At 41.8% G+C, this 21,592-nt stretch overlaps 1 protein-coding gene across 1 annotated transcript in view; it reads left to right on the forward strand.

Moving 5' to 3' along the window:
• Nucleotides 1-220: 220 nt before the first annotated feature.
• The window catches only part of LOC135550105 (sodium bicarbonate cotransporter 3-like), a 72,647-nt gene continuing 51,275 nt past the window's right edge, over nt 221-21,592 (forward strand). The window contains exon 1 of the mRNA XM_064980591.1: nt 221-304. Coding sequence (XP_064836663.1) covers nt 263-304 — 42 coding nt within the window. The 5' untranslated portion in view covers nt 221-262. The remainder of the gene's footprint in view (nt 305-21,592) is intronic.

Below are 21,592 nucleotides of genomic sequence, written 5' to 3' on the forward strand. Positions count from 1 at the left end.
CAGTCGCTTGCTTTGTCACAAAGCTCGCTCGAGGAGAGGACAGGGATACGCACCGTCCATCTGGCATTCCTTAGATTTAATTGGCTATGGACACCAGTCATTTATCGGCTAGTGGTGCGAAAGGCTGTCAATCGTGTCGAAGGGCGTCTCCCTAACGTACGCTGAGTAGCTACTGTGGCGAAACCTTTACCAGACCGTCACATTTTCCTTGAGTATATTGAAGTGTCACCGGTCTATCACATTTGCTGAGGCGACAGGTGAAATGGAAGAAAACAGTGAACAGGAAAGACCCCTTTTGAGGACAGTAAGTCATCGATAACGTAATATGTATATATTAGGTCGCCCATAATGACCTTTTTTGAGACTTAGCAAATGCAGAGATGGAGAAAGATGCTTCTGTCCGGTCTCTGTGCTGGATTGAATAGCTTTTGTATTAAAACACATGGTGAGAAAATACGATTTAAAAATGTTTTGACAACCGCACTTATGCAGAGCAACAGTTATTTTATCTAGTTTTCTAATACTGTGTCAGATGTAGCTTCGGCTTTGGGGGATGCTAGCCAAGTTGCTAGCTAATGTCAACAAGACACTCGTGGCTTTCTGTTTCTGTCGCTATGACGCTTGTGAGGAGGATGAGCGGATCATGAACTCCTCATTGACTGTCCTCTAAGACAATGTTTAAGTAAGTAGCTAGCGAGCTAGTAAAGTTGATATTTCTCTGACTGAGTTGCAAGTCAAATATGCTTCGATCACTTTAGTTTTGACTGTTAAAATTATACTGATATGACAGCCCATTTGGACTAGTGAGCGGGTAATTGTACTAGTGACCGGGTTTACTGTACTTCCTGTTTTGTTGGGTGGGTCTTTCATTTTAGTGAGAGAAAGATAAGTGTTGAAGAGGCAAAAGAGCAACATGGCCCAAAACCTATATACTCTACTTATTTATTCTGTCCACATTGGCAGTGCTCTCTAAAGTGAGATTAGAGTTGGTAGCCTGGTCCCAGATCTGTTTGTGCTCTTGCCTGCTGCATTGCTCTCCTTGCCAAGCATAAAATGTTTGGGATGGCTATCAGTGACAAGGACTTGGCATCATAGCACAAACAAACTGGTACTCAGGCTAAGAATCAATTGCACCTTTATATGTGCTTTCCCATCCTTTCTTACATTCCTCAGTCCTTCCTTAGCTGTCACTTACTACAAGGTAAGTATACTTGCCATTCCTCCTCATCCAATTGCAGTCTTATCATAATGATGTCTTAGGAAGTGTGTGTGTTGGGTAGGTGAGAGGGTGGAGTAACCTGACCCTTTGCTGCCCTTCGTGCATCTTTCCACTCAAGGCTGCCTCTAGTCAATCAGTGGCTTGACTGTGACACAGGAGACCTCAGACAGATGACTGCTTGAAAAGGACATGTTTAATGAAGCCCAGCTTCACTCTTTGTCAGAGCTGCTCCCCCTCCATCTTGACTTGAAGAATATGTGATTGTTCTTATGTCAGCAGGGCATTAGATTTGCTCTGTTCACCTTTGGGACTGTTTAAATACAGTATTACCAGGAATGTCATCATGACATCATATAGGCCGAGCTGGTCTCCCATATTTAACCCTCAATTATACAATGTGTGTGTCTAATCCTGAATGCTGATTGGTTAATAGCGCATTCCAGCCGGTGTCTATTCCACTAGTTACCACCGGCTAAATCTATGACGTTTCGTATGTTATAAACTTGATCTCCACTATACAAAGCATGTAGACATTATCTCACATTTGTTTTAGACTAACATTTGTATAAACCTTGCTGTCTGTCTCTCCGACATTTGCAACATTGTTTCAATATTGAAATTTGATCTCCAGTCGTCCCATAGTAATGAACGTGTAGGGCTCGGGAGTCGGAACGACATTACGAATCAGCTGGCATAATTTTTTATGGATATATACAAAGAAATGTCAAAGAAATGTCAATTGAAAAAAGGTACAACGAAACGAAGTGAAGCTAGTTTGCAGTCTTTCCAGCTTCAGTTTGAAGTGATTGTGTTAGCTGTGTTGTTGTGTTGGCTAGCTCCTCTGAACAACAGTGTCTTGACGAGAAAGCACGTTTTCTGTGCCAGGCGAAATTGCACCTCATTAGCTTATTGTTATGGAAGTATCCATATAAATGTCACTAAAAAACAGCCTAAACAAATACAAATGCAGCTACTGTTGTTATTCTGGCTGCACGTGACGTGACTGTAAGTTAGCCATAGTTAGCTAGAAAGCAAGGGATAAGAACATTGCCAGCCAGTATGGCAATGTAATATTTAGGACAAACAACATTTATCCCTTGCTTGTACAGAACAAAAAGACTTCGCCTTCTCTGGCAAACGAACCAATAGAACGAAAGACCAGCCGGCAACGGAACCAATGGAACAAACAACCAGCCGGCTTGGGTAGCAACCCTAGATTTGTGTCGGGACTATATCTTGTGGAAGGATGAAATAGTATGAATAAAAAGTCGAAATAAAAATTTTTATGAAAATATATCGATCATTATTTGAATTTGTTGGTAACCCTTTGTATAAAAGTGATAATGCCTTATCACTTAAGTGTAAGCCTCCTGACCTCTCCTACTGCAAATGATTCCTTCTGAATCAGTTAATGGCATTTGTGGAGAGCCCCTGAAACTCCTGACAAACAATCGTTGTAAGCCTCAATGTATTAGATTATGAAATCAACTAACATTTTATTTGTCACATCATTTGTAAACAACTGGTGTAAACTAACAGTGAAATGCTTACGGGCCTCTCCCAACAATGCAGAGAGAAAAATAGGAAAATTATAGAAAAAATGATACCAACAGGAATATATTAACAAATGAGGTGGAAGGGGTGGTGAAAGCTGTGGCCTGATTGAAGCCAATGCCCATCCAAATGGACAGTACTGTCAAGGCCACAGACCTGGCCTGTGCTCAGCAAGTCCAAATGAAACTACCTAGGTTTTAGACATTAATCACCCGACCCTGAGTGAAACTAGAAATAGCTTTCATTCATACACAGGCTCAGAGTACATTACTTGGTTGGCTTACTTTCCCCAACAAATGATAGCGTGTGTGTATGTACACCAATCCCCTCTAAGTCAATTAGTGGACATGCTCCTACAGGATTTTTATGCACTTGGTGGGAAAGCTTTAGAACCACTTTTCAAGAGATGAAATTCAATCAGGCCATAGATTTCACAACTCCTTCACCCTCAATTTAAGAATATCCCCCATAGTTTGAGATAATATGGGAATCATTTTCTCTCAAATTATTTTGGGCATTTAGACCTATAGGTTCTATGACTGACCAGCAAACTCTTCCCATATCCATTTCCCCTCAATTACGGCATGCATGGTGACCACATCCCCTTGCCTTCCCGATATACAGTGCATTTGGAAAGTATTCAGGTCCCTTGACTTTATCCACATTTTGTTAAGTTACAGCCTTATTTTAAAATGATTCAATTATTTGTTCATTAATCTACACACAATACCCCATCATGAAAAAGCGTAAATACCCCATCATGAAAAAGCGTAAAACAGGTTTTTAGAAATATTTTCAAATATATACAAAAATGTAAAAACAAGAAATAACTTATTGACATAAGTATTCAGACCCTTTGCTAAGAGACTTGAAATTGAGCTCAGGTGCATTCTGTTTCCATTGATCATCCTTGAAATGTTTCTATAACATGATTGGAGTCCGCCTGTGGTAAATTCAATTGATATGACATGATTTGGAAAGGCACACACCTGTCTATATAAGGTCCCACAGTTCACAGTGCATGTCAGAGCAAAAACCAAGCCACGAGGTCGAAGGAATTGTCGATTAATCGGTACAGGCTTTTTTGGTCCTCCAATAATCGGTATCGGCATTGAAAAATCATAATCGGTTGACCTCTACAATGGTCACTCTGACAGAGCTCCAGAGTTCCTCTGTGGAGATGGGAGAACCTTCCTGAAGGACAACCATCTCTGCAGCACTCCACCAATCAGGCCTTTATAGTAGAGTGGCCAGACGGAAGCCACTCCTCAGTAAAAGGCACATGACAGCCCGCTTGGAGTTTGCCAAAAGGCACCTGAAGGACAGACCATGAGAAACAAGATTTGATCTGAGAAACAAGATCTGATCTGAGGAAACCAAGATTGAACTCTGTGGCCCGAGTGCCAAGCGTCACGCCTGGAGGAAACCTGGTACATCCCTACGGTGAAGCATGACAGCATCATGCTGTGGAGATGTTTATCAACGGCAGGGACTGGGAGACTAGTTAGGATCAATGGAAAGATGAACGGAGCAAAGTACAGAGAGATCCTTGATGAAAACCTGCACCACGGTGCTTAGGACCTCAAACTAGGGTGAAGGTTCACCTTCCAACAGGATAACGACCCTAAGAACACAGCCAAGACAAAGCATGAGTGGCTACGGGAAAATCTTTAAATGTCCTTGAGTGGCCATGCCAGAATCCGGACTTGAACCCGATCGAACATCCCTGGAAAGACCTGAAAATAGCTGTGCAGCGATGCTCCCCATCCAACCTGACAGAACTTGAGAGCGTCTGCAGAAAAGAATGGGAGAAAATCCTCAAATACAGGTGTGCCAAGCTTGAAGCGTCATACCCAAGAAGACTCGAGGCTGTAATGGCTGGCAAAGGTGCTTCAACAAAGTACTGAGTAAAGGGTCTGAATATTTACAGTATCAGTCCAAAGTTTGGACACTCCTACTCATTGAAGGGTTTTTTCTACATAGTAGAATAATAGTGAAGACATCAAAACTATGAAATTACACATGGAATTATTTAGTATCCAAAAACGTTTTAAACAAATAAAAATATATTTTATATTTGAGATTCTTCAAAGTAGCTTTGATGGCGACTTTGCACAGTCTTAGCATTCTCTCAACTAGCTTCATATAAGTTAGTCACCTGGAATGCATTTCAATAACAGGTGTGCCTTGTTAATTTGTGGAATTTGTTTCCTTCTTAATGCATTTGAGCCAATCAGTTGTGTTGTGACAAGGCAGGGGTGGTATACAGAAGATAGCCCTATTTGGTAAAAGACCAAGTCCATATTATTGCAAGAACAGCTCAACTAAGCAAAGTGAAACAACAGTTCATAATTACTTTAAGACATGAAGGCCTGTCAATCCGGAAAATTTCAATAACTTTGAAAGTTTCTATAAGTGCAGTCGCAAAAACCATCAAGCACTATGATGAAACTGGCTCTCATGAGGACTGCTGCATAGGATAAGTTAATTAGAGTTAACTGCACCTCGGATTGCAGCCCAAATAAATGCTTCACAGAGTTCAAGTAACAGACACATCTCAACATCAACTGTTCAGAGACTGCGTGAATCAGGCCTTCATTGTCAAATTGCTGCAAAGAAACCACTACTAAAGGACACCAATAATAAAAAGAGACTTGCTTGGGCCAAGAAACACGAGCAATGGACATTAGACCGGTAGAAATCTGTCCTTTGGTCTGATGAGTCCAAATTTGCGATTTTTGGTTCCAACCGCCGTGTCTTTGTGAGATGCAGAGTAGGTGAACGGATGATCTCTGCATGTGTGGTTCCCACCGTGAAGCATGGAGGAGGGGGTGTGATAGTGTTGGGGTGCTTTGCTGGTGACAGTGTCTGTGACTTAACCAGCATGGCTACCACAGCATTCTGCAGTGATTTGCCATACCATCTGGTGTGTGCTCAGTTGGACTGTCATTTGTTTTTCAACAGGACATTGACCCAAAACACACCTCCAGGCTGTGTAAGGGCTTTTGTAGCAGGGTGAGTGATGGAGTGCTGCATCAGATGACCTGGCCTCCACAATCACCTGACCTCAACCCAATTGAGATGGTTTGGGATGAGTTGGACTGCAGAGTGAAGGAAAAGCAGCCAACAAGTGCTCAGCATATGTGGGAACTCCTTCAAGACTTTTGGAAAAACATTCCTCTTGAAGCTGGTTGAGAGAATGCCAAGAGTGTGCAAAGCTGTCATCAAGGCAAAGGGTGGCTACTTTGAAGAATCTCGAATATAAAATATATTTTGATTTGTTTAAATGTTTCTAAATGTGTTTTTTCATAATTTTTATTTCTTCACTATTATTCTACAATGTAGAAAAAAAATAAAAAAAATAAAGAAAAACCTTGAATGAGTAGGTGTGTCCAAACTTTTGACTGGTACTGTATGTAAATGTGTTATTTCTGTTTTTTATTTTTAATAAATTATCAACAATTTCTAGAAACCAGTTTTTGTTTTGCCATTATGGGGTATTGTGCGTAGATTGATGAGGAAAAAAACAATTGAATCAATTTCAGAATAAGGCTGTAACGTAACAAAATGTGGAAGAGGTCAAGGGGTATGAATACTTTCCGAATGCACCGTAGGTAATTTATTTTCCTTTCACACACGTTTCCCTTGACCACACATAAGGTTCTGAGCTTTTACCACCACCTGTGTTTGACCTTGGCTCTACCTCTGTTGTCATGGAATTGTACCTCAGGTGCCAGGAGAATCGTGCCAAAAGGCTTTGTGTCCTGCTGTCTTCCCCCACTAAGATCTGAAATAGGTTCTTAGTTCAGCAGGTTCAGGCTCTCTGCTCTATTCCATTTAAAGCTCTGTAGAGGCGTTATCAAAGAAGCTGACGTCTTCCTTAATTGCTGGACTTCCGTATCCAACAAAGCCTCCATCTTCACCCTACATTTTGTACCGCATGAACCTAGACAAGACACAATGGTGCTTCTGTTCATACAGTACTGTATCTATAATGCTAGGCATAGTCTGGGGTAGGGTTGAAGTAAAGCACAGTCTGTAGTGGACTAAGACTGTAAGCCTTTAAGTGCTGTTTTTCTTGGAAGGCTCACGGCCAAGAATGTGAAAATAATACCTTTTTGTACGCTTTTGTTTGTTTATGCTTGGTTGCTTACTTTCAAATTAAATGTTATTATTTGCCCACAGAATTCTCCCCCCTCCCTAATTAAATTCCAGTCGTGAGAATTTGATAAGAGTTTTTACTGCACTGAGCTTATTGCTTAGTCTAAGCATGATTTGTAGGAGTGGGGTTGTGAAGTAGGTACAATGGGTTATGAGCCTAAAGGAGAAGCAGACCAAAATGATGGCTGGTGAGTCTGGTCTCTGGTCTCTACTCCCTACCAGGCGTATTGTTCAATCTGATTCATTGGGCTTCACCTATATCTGCGTGTGTCAGGATAAGCAGGACAGGTTATCAAATGAAAGGAAACCTCGAGAGCCCATGTAGCCCAGTAGTTAGTTAGTAAGCTTTGCTGGTTTGTGGAGTCTTGATTCTGCAGTCATATGAATTTACAGGAGGTAGCTTAGTCTGAGGAGTCTGTATACTAGCTTCTCCATGTCTGAACATTCATACTGGAATCTGGACAATGGCCTGTCTGTCTACGAGACTCAATTAGACTGAAACATTTCCTGCTCTGGATCTTTCCCAAGGTCAGGTGCTGAGAGGAGACTGAGGACAGTGGTTTAGAGCTGGAGTGCAGAAAGCCCCCCCCCCCACCCCAAAATCTACATTTCACACATTTTTCCCAGACCTCAAAAGTGAACTCCTGATGTAGTTTAAGCATTGTTGTGTACTTAGAAAATCAAATGTAGTTGTTTTTCTACATAAAAAAAACGGGGAAACGGAAACCGGGAATAACTGAAAACTGAATTTTAGGGAAAATTACGGCAAAACAATTTTACTGATTTTATAGGGCCCTACAAAAGGCAGTGTTTTTATGATTTGATTGTTGGACCTCATGTTTTGTAAGTTGAAAATGTCATGTCTGTGCAAATTATGTTTTTTGGGCTATGATAAAGTAACATAGTTGTACTAACTAGACCTAGTTCAGGCATTTGTCATGTCCTCCAGAACTGGAGGGGTGTATTTTAGTTAGGGCTGGCACAATTACCGTATAATCGTGGAACTGCCGATTATGGATAAAAATAAAATTACTTTCATAATCGTTTAATATTTGTTTTTGTGGGGGACATTTGACTAAAGACAAGACAGTCGGGCATTTGTGCGAATTAGGCCATTTCTGCGGTAACATAGGCTCTTTACAATGTGATGAAACTTTGTTACTCCTTGCTGAAAGGAAGGTGCTGTAGGAAAGTCTTCTGTTGCCTAGGCATGAGCCATGAGCAAATTAGTTTTGATCAGCCATGGAAACAAATTGGCTCCATATTTAAAAAGAAGATGGAGAACAAACAATGAAGGAAAAATACAGGAGCTTTCGTGCAGGTTCAGCAAACTAGCGCAAAAATAATATTGTGATATTGTCAAAATTATATATTGTCAAAAAGAATAACCCGATATGTAACTAACTATTTTTTCCCCCGCATCACTAAAAGATGGGGCCAAATCTGTGCTCCTGGCACCAGTTTTGGATGGGTACCATAATCTTTGCCACCTAAGTGACAAGGTGATTGCTGCTTAGTTAGATTAAGAGCGTAGCTAAACAAACAAGAGTATGCTACTCTTCCATCTATCAAAAACATCCAGTTGAAAACACACATTTGGCTGATTTTAGAGAAGTAACCTACCTTTCTAGTTTAGATTATTTTAAATCATGCAAGATAACGGTAATAGCTGGATATAGCTTGGTTCTTAACTGGTGAGTCAAGCAATTGACTTGAATTAATGTTGGGCGAAAATGCCAAAATATCATATATCACTGTACTTTTTTTATTTTTAAATGACTGTATTTTATGTTCTTGTATAATAAAAGTTTGACATTTGATTTATGAGTAGTGCGTGAATCTAGGGTGCCAACACATACATTCTAAGTGATTGAGTTTGCTCAGACTCAGTACATTTATTAGCTAGCTAGCCAGCCAGCTAGCTAGCGATTAGCTAACTAGCAATTAGCACACTTTAGGCCCAGCTTGCTAAGAAAATATGAGCTAGCTGTTTGCAGATGTAAGAAACACAAACTAATAGTGTCATTATAGAATGCTAGTCTAGTGGATTTATATTACGATGCAAAGTGAAAACATATGTTGTCATCAACACTTTACCATCTATAACGGTATTTGAATGTTTGAAATGCTTACTTACATGGTAAGGTTGTATTCTGTGCATATGACAAATAAAATTGGATTTTATTTGATGTGCTGCATTGACCATGCAGACTGAACGCAAGGAGCTAGGTCTGTGTGGAAAGCAGCATGAGCGAGATGACAGATGACTCAAGTAGAGTACACTATAAAAATTGGCGTTATACATGGCGTATCACATTTAACAAACAAAGCATTCAAATACTGTTATTAGAGGTCGAACGATTATGATTTTTCAACGCCGATACCGATAATTGGAAGACCAAAAAAAGACGATACCGATTAATCGGACGATTTTTTACATTTTTTATTTATTTGTTATAATGATTATTACAACAATACTGAATGAACACTTAATTTAACTTAATATAATGCATAAATAAAATCAATGTAGCCTCAAATAAATAATGAAACATGTTCAATTTGGTTTAAATAATGCAAAAACAAAGTGTTGGAGAAGAAAATAAAAGTACAATATGTGCCATGTAAGAAAGCTAACGTTTAAGTTCCTTGCTCAGAACATGAGAACATATGAAAGCAGGTGGTTCCTTTTAACATGAGTCTTCAATATTCCCAGGTTAGAAGTTTTAGGTTGTAGTTATTACAGGAATTATAGGACTATTTCTCTCTATACCATTTGTATTTCATTAACCTTTGACTATTGGATGTTCTTATAGGCACTTTAGGATTGCCAGTGTAACAGTATAGCTTCCGTCCCTCTCCTTACTCCTACCTGGGCTCAAACCAGGAACACAACAGCCACCCTCGAAGCAGCGTTACCCATGCAGAGCAAGGGGAATAACTACTCCAAGTCTCAGAGCGAGTGACGTTTGAAACGCTGTTAGCGCGCACCCCGCTAACTAGCTAGCCATTTCACATCGGTTACACAAGCCTAATCTCGGGAGTTGATAGGCTTGAAGTCATAAACAGCTGCTGGCAAACGCACGAAAGTGCTGTTTGAATGAATGCTTACGAGCCTGCTGCTCCCTACCATCACTCAGTCAGACTGCTCTATCAAATCATAGACTTAGTTATAACATGATAACACACAGAAATACGAGCCTCATTAATATGGTCGAATCCGGAAACAAGACATTTATTCTTTCAGTGAAATACGGAACAGTTCTGTATTTTATCTAACGGGTGGCATCCATAAGTCTAAATATTCCTGTTACATTGCACAACCTTCAATGTTATGTCATAATTACGTAAAATTCTGGCAAATTAGGCGGCCTAAACTGTTGCATATACACTGACTCTGCGTGCAATGAACGCAAGAGAAGTGACACAATTTCACCTGGTTAATATTGCCTGCTAACCTGGATTTCTTTTAGCTGAATATGCCGGTTTAAAAATATATACTTCTGTGTATTGATTTTAAGAAAGGCATTGATGTTTATGGTTAGGTACACATTGGAGCAACGATACGCACCGCATCGATTATATGCAACGCAGGACACGCTAGATAAACTAGTAATATCATCAACCATGTGTAGTTAACTAGGGATTATGATTGATTGATTGTTTTTTATAAAATAAGTTTAATGCTAGCTAGCAACTTACCTTGGCTTACTGCATTCGCATAACAGGCAGTCTCCTCGTGGAGTGCAATGTAATCAGGTGGTTAGAGCGTTGGACTAGTTAACTGTAAGGTTGCAAGATTGAATCACCTGTGTGTGTTAACTGACTTGCCTAGTTAAATAAGGATTAAATAAAGGTGTAAAAAAAAAGAAAATACCGATTTCCGATTGTTATGAAAACTTGAAATCGGCCCTAATTAATCAGCCATTCCGATTAATCGGTTGACCTCTAACTGTTATAGAAAGTAACGTAAAAACCCAAACCGGTCTGAGCATCAACACCAGTAAAATACGGTATACGGCCTAGCCCTACCTTGAATGTGACATTGTGGTGGCATAGTGAAACCTTCAGAAATGAGGCCTCTTCCTCTCTGTCTCACAAATAAGGTGTAGGCCTAATTTAATTGGTCAGTGAAATCAGCTTGGAGGACAGTTTTTTTTCTGCATAGAAAAGTATTGGGCGGCTGTCCAAACAGTACATGTAGAAAAAAACATTTGGGATACAAAAACGTTTTCCGTGTGAATGTAAACGACTTGGCTAAAACCAGATATAGAGTATGTAGAAAATGACCTAAATATGTTTTTTAGAAGATCATCTTTGAGAACAAAAAAAATCACACAAATATAAGATAGACAGACAGACAGTCAGGGATAATCTAAAATTCCAATAATGATCCATTCAGGAGTATTTTTTGTTAAGGTATGGTGTCCCCATTGATTTTGTTATAATGTTTGAGTCACTCAGATAGCATAAACCATAGAAAAATGTGTAGAATTCAGGGCCTAACGTTTACTTTTTGTCCACCAGCCACTGTGGCAGGTAGATGTAAAAACCTACCAGCCACTCCGATTTTTTACCTGCCCAAATCTTTTTTTTTACAGCTAAAATTACACAAACGTAACACCAAAAATGGATCAACATGCTTTGTAATGTTTCATTTAACCAAAATATCACAGATGAGACAAACAATTTCACCTTCCTTTTTAAGGGTGAAAGGTTACCTTGGTAACGCGACATTAGTCATGTTTGCGCCTGTGCGATTGAGAGTCTCAGTAGTAGCCCAATTGTCTTCTCTTGTCGAACAGTTGAAACTCAAACATTGAAAACCAACCTAGCTTGTGAACAAAACAGTGTAAATAGCCAAGAAACACAAGGACAAAGTCTCACTTCAGTAGACTTCCTTTCAAGTAAATTAAACCAAATTGTCTACAGTGGGGCAAAAAAGTATTTAGTCAGCCACCAATTGTGCAAGATCTCACACTTAAAAAGATGAGAGGCCTGTAATTTTCATCATAGGTACACTTCAACCATGACAGACAAAATGAGAAGAAAATAAATCCAGAAAATCACATTGTAGGATTTTTTAAGGAATTTATTTGCAAATTATGGTGGAAAATAAGCATTTGGTCACCTACAAACAAGCAAGATTTCTGGCTCTCACAGACCTGTAACTTCTTCTTTAAGAGGCCACACCCCCGCCATAGTCACCACTTTAGCCCCATTTTGATCCAGAAAAAACCCAGGAGTAAAATGATGCCCCAGGGGGAGCACAGCACACCTCCAGCCAGGGCGCCCAGCCTTCTCATGGATGATCTGGGGTAATCTAACTGATCATGGCTACTGGTCAATCCCACCTGTTGGCTTCCTGTCTCAGCTCTCCAGCCCTCTACTATACTAATCCAATCTGGTTAATAATCCTCTCAGATTAAAAGACTGAGTGAGTCTTTGGTGTCGGCCATGTGATCAGTCTCTCTCCGTGTGCAGTGGTGGATAATGGTCTCCAGAGCTGGTGGTGAGTCCATGGTGCTTATGAAGAAGAATAGACTGCCGGTTGCAGGCTGAGTCCCAAATGGCACCCTATTCTCTATATACTGCACTACTTTTGACCAGACCCAGTACTTATTAGGGTATAAGGTGCTATTTGGGACTCATATTGGTCAAAATGAGACACTGTCTTGCTGACAGTGCATATAGTACATGAACATAATTGGAGAGCCTGACCTTCAAATCCGGTTTAAAATAAATAAACTTAAAGTTCGCTGGTTCGAATCCCAGAGCCAACTAGGTGAAAAGTCTGCTGATGTGTCCTTGATCAAGGCGTTTAACCCTAATTTCTCCTGTAAGTCTCTCTGGATAAGAATGTCTGCTAGAATCTAAAAATGTACTGTGTGTCAGCTGGCGTGCCAATGCTTTGCCTCCATGTGAGATTCAGAGTTGGCCATTAGGTGTCACCCTGCCCCCCGGTTTCATCAGAACTGTATTGCTCTTGAGGCAATGGATCAGATGTATGGTTCTGTCCTGTCTTTAGCCGTTCATTACTTGTTGTAGGCTACCTTTCTGTGATTGCGATTAAAAGTTCAAAATTGTATTTTATTTAGGCGGTGTAGGCCTTGGCACCCTGTTCCCTATGAAGTTACTACTTTTGACCAGGACCCATAGTGCAGGGCACATAGTGCAGGGCACTACTTCTGTAGGGCTCTGGTCAAAAGTAGTGCACTATATAGGGAATAGGGTTCCATTTGGGACAGAGATCCGTTCTTTCTATTACCATTGTATAAGTGTGATGTTACACTGTTATTTCCCTGTGTTTGACGACCTCATGTGGCCATGAGTCTCTATGGGATTAGAAGGTGCTGAAAGACGTGTACATGACCTTGAGACTGTGATAAAGATCACTAATGTATCAGAATCAAAGGAGGCAAAGACATTTAATGAGTACATCTCTGTCTGTCCTTTTCAATTCTCCACGCCCTCTGGGTAATGTTTGTCTGTGTGTGTGGGCGGGTGTGTGCCCTGAATGCCACTGTGGGTGATTGTGTGCGTATGTGTGTGTGTGTCCTCTGTGTCTGTGTATGTCCTCTCTGTGTCTGTGTATGTCCTCTCTGTCTGCGTGCACGTCTGGGTGCGCTCTTGGCTGTGCAAATGAAATATTCATGGTGGCGGGGGATTGGCTGCTGAGAAAGGAGCAGGTCTGTTTTAAGACAGGCAGCACTCTGCTTTCTCCCTCCGTATTAACACAGACGAGCAGGCAACAGCAGCCCACTATTCCAGTGTCTTAGTCAGAGCTCAGACACACACACACACATGCTCACAGAAACACACACGCTCACAGAAACACACACACTCACAGAAACACACACACACACACACACACACACACACACACACACACACACACACACACACACACACACACACACACACACACACACACACACACACACACACACACACACAGGGGAGATAACAGAGAGACAAAGCCAGCTAACGCCACAGCTGCCTCGGGTGCCGCTGATATTTTAGCCCCGATGGAGGGAAACCATGAAGGGGAGCATGTGCTGACGGTAGGTCTGCTCTGTTTGTCTTGTGTGCACGTCCGTGTGTGTGGATGTGTGTGTGTGTACGTGTGTGTGTGTGTGTCTTCTCCATCTCTGATGGGGGGGGGGGGGAGTCCCTGCCTGCCTGCCTGCCTCACCAACAAATGCCTCTTAGAAAAGAAATGGTCCTTCCCGCTCTTCACTAGCCCTGAGGAGCAAGAGTGGGAGAAAATGAGACAGGAACAGATATGGCTGCTTTAAAGAGCGTGAGATATGACTAGAGGAGGAAAATGGGGCAGCAGACTAGAGTATGCACCTTTGATAAAAATGTATAGATTATGAATATGATGTTTATTGTTTGTCTATTGAATAGAAGCTGATGTCAGACACATTGAGGGAAATACATCATGTTTGGCTATTGAAATAACCTAGATAAGGTGAGAATGACATGGAAGGTGGAATAAGCAGACACCTGTGGTTATTAGGTTGTACATACAAGGAGAGGAAAATGTGTCTTAGAGAGGAAAGGAAATGGTTTCCGTGACTGTGGAGCCTATGCTTTAGCCTATTTTCTGGGGCCGGGGGGGCATGCAGTTTGCTGCTGGCTCTGGTTTTGCGTTTAGCCCATGTGTGACGGTGGAGATGCAACTCAGAGGACTGGTGTGTGTCTCTAGAGCTATGTGACTTACGTCACCCCCCCTGCCTGGAACAAGTCCCAGTAACGACAGCCTGGAATAGAGGGAACTCTGAATAGAGGGGCTCTGAAATCACTCCTACACTAAACGCCAGTCATCCACACCGATTAATTTCACATTCACACAGTCACGGTGACAAGCACCAGTGTTCAATGCTCAGTGAATTTAATTTAAAATGGTAGCCCCCATTCTAACAGATACTGTAGACTATACAATAACTGACCCTTTACACACACACAAATACAGTTTATTGGTCTAACATGTTGAGCTAAATCAAAACCATGGATGACGGTAATTGGCCAGCCAAATGACCACGGTCTCCGTAATATATATTTTTCACTCCTGACTGCATGTGCTGTCATAGAAATAGAATGAATAGAACTGTCGGCCATTGCGAGTGTACCCATAGGAGCAAAGCAGGAAGTAAAAGCAGGAAGTGTCCCCACTGTTTGTGCTGTGATTTGTTAATTCAACTGAACTGATGCAATACATTCCATTGCATGAGCCACATCAGTTAATATCATTTTAATGAACATTCTACATTACCATGGAAAGTATTGCATCACAATACCAGGCAGCCATTGCGAGTGTACCCATGAGTTTACCAGTCAAATTGCCAGTGTTAAAGGTTCCAAGCCCATTTTATTAATTATATTTCTGTGTGTGCTGTTGCATTGCGGGGCGTTGCCTAGGCAACCAAAGTGTCATTTGCTAGTTTCTTGTTTCAGCAAGGAGCAACAAAGTATCATCACGTTTTTAAGAGTCCATGTTACCGCAGAAACAAACTCCCGTCTAGGACTGTTGTGGTGACCGTATTACCGCCACACCGGCAGTCATGAGTCATGACCGCAATAAAATTCCAAGTGATCGCTGTTGAGTCACGGTAATCTCCTTTTATACACTCTGGACATGTGTTGGTTGTTTCCAACTTGCTAACTACCATCAGGTTGCTAATGGCCTGGTACTCAGGGTTCTATTGTCCCAATAACCACAATGACATCAATGTAAGTGCAGTTGAAATCACATCCAACACTTATCATCAAAACAGTATCATGCCTTTACAACTCACCTCACTGTGATGGTCAATTTGGAGAAAGAAGTTCAACAGCAGGTTGAAACAGTGTAAAACATGGTTGTTTGTGGATGTAGTTTCAACACCTAACAACAAAATGGACAGCGCTTTCTAAGGTGATGATTCATTCAAAACCCCCATATACATATTAGAGCTTATTAGGCTAATGAGCCCAAGCACAAAAGAAAAGCCTGAATTAAAATGATGATTGTGCTGTCATACCGCATATTACACATGGCAGAAACACATAAAACAAAATTGATTTAAGATGTCTTTGGCACATAATTGGTCTAGCCTATACTCCAAAATTACACAAATTCGAGTCATCGCCTTTGAGTGTGGACTGTATTATTGTGCATACTGGATGGGCCTTACGTTACACTCCAAAATGTCTATCCATGAGTTGGGGAGAGAACTAGCCCTAGGCGATTTTTTTTGTTCATTGATTGTGCAGGGCGGCTTACAGGTAGACTACAATTAGTGAATTTGTATTTGATTTTGAATAGACGAGTAAAAGAGAATTAATTGGGTGACACCCTTTAGCTATACAGAATATTTAAAGTTGTAGAAACATCTCAAGGATGATCAATGGAAACAGGATGCACCTGAGTGCAATTTCGAATCTCATAGCTAAAGCTCTGAAGACTTAATGTAAATGTGATGTTTCAGTTTTTTTAAAAATAAATTTGCAAAAATTTCTAAAAACCTTTTTTTTCTCGCCTTGTCGTTATGGGGATTTTAAAAATATTTTTAGAATAAGGCTGTAATGTAACAAACTGTGAAAAAAGTCAAGGGGTCTGAATACTTTCCTAATGTACTGTGTATACAATACCAGTCAAAAGTTTAGACACACCTACTCATTCAAGGGTTTTTCTTTATTTGTACTATTTTATACATTGTAGAATAATAGTGAAGACATCAACTATGAAATAACCCATATGGAATCATGTAGCAAACAAAAAAGTATTAAACAAATCAAAATATATTTTATACTTGAGATTCTTCAAAGTAGCCACCCTTTGTCTTGATGACAGCTTTTCACACTCTTGGCATTCTCTCAACCATCTTCACGAGGTAGTCGCCTGCAATTTATTTCAATTAACAGGTGTGCCTTGTTAAGAGTACATTTGTGGAATTTCTTTCCGTCTTAATGCGTTTGAGCCAATCAATTGTGTTGTGACAAGGTGGGGTGGCATATAGAATCAAATCAAATCAAATCAAATTTTATTTGTCACATACACATGGTTAGCAGATGTTAATGCGAGTGTAGCGAAATGCTTGTGCTTCTAGTTCCGACAATGCAGTAATAACCAACAAGTAATCTAACTAACAATTCCTAATCTACTGTCTTATACACAGTGTAAGGGGATAAAGAATATGTACATAAGGATATATGAGTGAGTGATGGTACAGAGCAGCATAGGCAAGATACAGTAGATGGTATCGAGTACAGTATATACATGTGAGATGAGTATGTAAACAAAGTGGCATAGTTAAAGTGGCTAGTGATACATGTATTACATAAGGATGCAGTCGATGATATAGAGTACAGTATATAGGTATGCATATGAGATGAATAATGTAGGGTAAGTAACATTATTTAAGGTAGCATTGTTTAAAGTGGCTAGTGATATATTTACAACATTTCCCATCAATTCCCATTATTAAAGTGGCTGGAGTTGTGTCAGTGTGTAGGCAGCAGCCACTCAATGTTAGTGGTGGCTGTTTAACAGTCTGATGGCCTTGAGATAGAAGCTGTTTTTCAGTCTCTCGGTCCCAGCTTTGATGCACCTGTACTGACCTCGCCTTCTGGATGATAGCGGGGTGAACAGGCAGTGGCTCGGGTGGTAGATGTCCTTGATGATCTTTATGGCCTTCCTGTAACATCGGGTGGTGTAGGTGTCCTGGAGGGCAGGTAGTTTGCCCCGATGATGCGTTGTGCAGACCTCACTACCCTCTGGAGAGCCTTACGGTTGAGGGCGGAGCAGTTGCCGTACCAGGCGGTGATACAACCCGCCAGGATGCTCTCGATTGTGCCTCTGTAGAAGTTTGTGAGTGCTTTTGGTGACGAGCCGAATTTCTTCAGCCTCCTGAGGTTGAAGAGGCGCTGCTGCGCTTCTTCACGATGCTGTCTGTGTGAGTGGACCAATTCAGTTTGTCTGTGATGTGTATGCCGAGGAACTTAAAACTTGCTACTCTCTCCACTACTGTTCCATCGATGTGGATAGGGGGTGTTCCCTCTGCTGTTTCCTGAAGTCCACAATCATCTCCTTAGTTTTGTTGACGTTGAGTGTGAGGTTATTTTCCTGACACCACACTCCGAGGGCCCTCACATCCTCCCTGTAGGCCGTCTCTGTCGTTGTTGGTAATCAAGCCTACCACTGTTGTGTCGTCCGCAAACTTGATGATTGAGTTGGAGGCGTGCGTGGCCACGCAGTCGTGGGTGAACAGGGAGTACAGGAGAGGGCTCAGAACGCACCCTTGTGGGGCCCCAGTGTTGAGGATCAGCGGGGAGGAGATGTTGTTACCTACCCTCACCACCTGGGGGCGGCCCGTCAGGAAGTCCAGTACCCAGTTGCACAGGGCGGGGTCGAGACCCAGGGTCTCGAGCTTGATGACGAGCTTGGAGGGTACTATGGTGTTGAATGCCGAGCTGTAGTCGATGAACAGCATTCTCACATAGGTATTCCTCTTGTCCAGATGGGTTAGGACAGTGTGCAGTGTGGTTGAGATTGCATCGTCTGTGGACCTATTTGAGCGGTAAGCAAATTGGAGTGGGTCTAGGGAGTCAGGTAGGGTGGAGGTGATATGGTCCTTGACTAGTCTCTCAAAGCACTTCATGATGACGGAAGTGAGTGCTACGGGCGGTAGTCGTTTAGCTCAGTTACCTTAGCTTTCTTGGGAACAGGAACGATGGTGGCCCTCTTGAAGCATGTGGGAACAGCAGACTGGTATAGGGATTGATTGAATATGTCCGTAAACACACCAGCCAGCTGGTCTGCGCATGCTCTGAGGGCGTGGCTGGGGATGCCGTCTGGGCCTGCAGCCTTGCGAGGGTTAACACGTTTAAATGTTTTACTCACCTCGGCTGCAGTGAAGGAGAGACCGCATTTTTCCGTTGCAGGCAGTGTCAGTGGCACTGTATTGTCCTCAAAGCGGCAAAAAAGTTATTTAGTCTGCCTGGGAGCAAGACATCCTGGTCCGTGACTGGGCTGGATTTCTTCCTGTAGTCCGTGATTGACTGTAGACCCTGCCACATGCCTCTTGTGTCTGAGCCGTTGAATTGAGATTCTACTTTGTCTCTGTACTGACGCTTAGCTTGTTTGATAGCCTTACGGAGGGAATAGCTGCATTGTATGTATTCAGTCATGTTACCAGACACCTTGCCCTGATTGAAAGCAGTGGTAGATAGCCCTATAAGATAGCCCTATTTGGTAAAAGTCAATATTATGGAAAGAACAGCTCAAATAAGCAAAAAGAAATGACTGTCCATCATTACTTTAAGACATGAAGGTCAGTCAATTCGGAGAATTTCGGAAGTTTCTTGAAGCGCAGTCACAAAAACCATTAAGTGCTATTTATTTTACCGGGTAAGTTGACTGAGAATACATTCTCATTTACAGCAACAACCTGGGGAATAGTTATAGGGGAGAGGAGTGAACAGGCCAATTGTAAGCTGGGGATGATTAGGTGACCATGATTGTATGAGGGACAGCTTGGGAATTTAGCCAGAACACCAGGGTTAACACCCCGACTCTTACGATAAATGCCATGGGATCTTTAGTTACCTCAGAAAGTCAGGATGGACACCTGTTTACCGTCCCATCCAAAAGACAGCACCCTACGATAAATATATATTCTTTTTTAGATGAGATGAAAGAGTGCCTCCTACTGGCCCTGCAACACCACTTCCAGCAGCATCTGGTCTCCCATCCAGGAACTGACCAGGACCAACCCTGCTTAGCTTCAGAAGCAAGACAGCAGTGGGATGCAGGGTGGTATGCTGCTGGCTTTGATGGAACTGGCTCTCATGAGGACTACCACAGGAAAGGAAAGACCCAGAGTTACCTCTGCTGCAGGGGATAAGTTCATTAGAGTTATCAGCCTCAGAAATTGCAGCCCAAAAAATGCTTCACAGAGTTCAAGTAACAGACACATCTCAACATCATCTGTTCAGCGGAGACTGCGTGAATCAGGCCAGACCACTACTAAAGGACACCAATAATAAGAAGAGACTTGCTTGGGCCAAGAAACACGAGCAATGGATATTAGACCGGTAGAAATCTGTCCTTTGGTCTGATGAGTCCAAATGTAAGATTTTTGGTTCCAACCGCCGTGTCTTTGTGAGACGCAGTGTAGGTGAACGGGTGATCTCCGCATGTGTGGTTCCCACCGTGAAGCATGGAGGAGGGGGTGTGATGGTGTGGGGGTGCTTTGCTGGTGTCAGTGTCTGTGATTTATTTAGATTTCAAGATACACTTAGCCAGCATGGCTACCACAGCATTTTGCAGCAATACGCCGTCCCATCTGTTGTGTGCTCAGTGGGACTGTCATTTGTTTTTCAACAGGACAATGTCCCAAAACACACCTCCAGGCTATGTAAGGGCTATTTAACCAAGGAGAGTGATGGAGTGCTGCATCAGATGACCTGGCCGCTACTATCCCCCGATCTCATCCCAAATGAGATGGTTTGGGATGAGTTGGACCGCAGAGTGAAGGAAAAGCAGCCAACAAGTGCTCAGCATATGTGGGAACTCCTTCAAGGCCATTGGAAAAGCATTCCAGGTGAAGCTGGTTGAGAGAATTAAAGAGTGTGCAACGCTGTCATTAAGGCAAAGAGTGGCTACTTTGAAAAATATAAAATATTTTTCTATTTGTTTAATGCTTTTTGGTTACTACATGATTCCATATGTGTTATTTCATAGTTTTGATGCCTTCACTATTATTCTACAATGTAGAAAATAGTATAAAGTAGGTGTTCAAACATTTGACTGGTGCTATATATATATATGACTGCGGTGTCCGGTCATCATATAATGTTATGACGGTTATTTTATTTCTTGACATGCTCATAAACATCATGATAATAGATTTCCATAGGCACTAGGTATATTTTAAGAGGCTTTGAACTGGTAATGAACCTTGGAATAATCTGCTTTTCTCAAGTGTAAACGTTGGCTTAGTATGGCCTAGCCTATTTGATGCCTTGTATCCGGTGAATGTATTAAACGGATTCAGTCTCTAGCCTCCCCAAGTCCCCATCATAATGAACAGTCAACAACAGTAGTTATGCAGCCCACTGAGCCCAGCCCAGCATCATCACTCTACTTAGTCCTGGCCCGCTATCAAACCCCTGTCTTTATTTCCTGGCTCACCTCTCACTTTTATTACTGTTCACCCATCAAGAGACTGTCAGAGAGCTAATTGCTGTGGAAATCCACGAGCAGCAGAAGAGAAGTCGGTTACTTGCCAAATGGCACCTTTTTCCCTATGCTGTACACTACTTTCAACCAGGGTCCATAGGGCTCTGGTCAAACATAGTGCACTAGGCAGGGAATAGGGGGCCATTTGGGACACAGAGGTCAGGTCAACATGCAGGTGCTCGCTGTTCTCCCAAGGTGGTATTTCAAACAGGAGAGATGCGATTATGGTAATGTATAGGTGGTGTGAATCTCAATGTCGTCGTAAGACAGTCACATGGAAAGGATTGGAATAGATCACTGCTGCAGTTCCCCCGGCCAGTGTGATGACTCTTGAAATCGATTATGGATGCTATCTCGTGAGGGGTGAGATGGAGACCCAAAGGCCATACTAATGAGTGTACAAAAGATTAAGAACACTTTGCTAATATTGAGTT

Source organism: Oncorhynchus masou, chromosome 12, assembly GCF_036934945.1.
Source record: "Oncorhynchus masou masou isolate Uvic2021 chromosome 12, UVic_Omas_1.1, whole genome shotgun sequence".
NCBI lineage: Eukaryota > Metazoa > Chordata > Actinopteri > Salmoniformes > Salmonidae > Oncorhynchus > Oncorhynchus masou.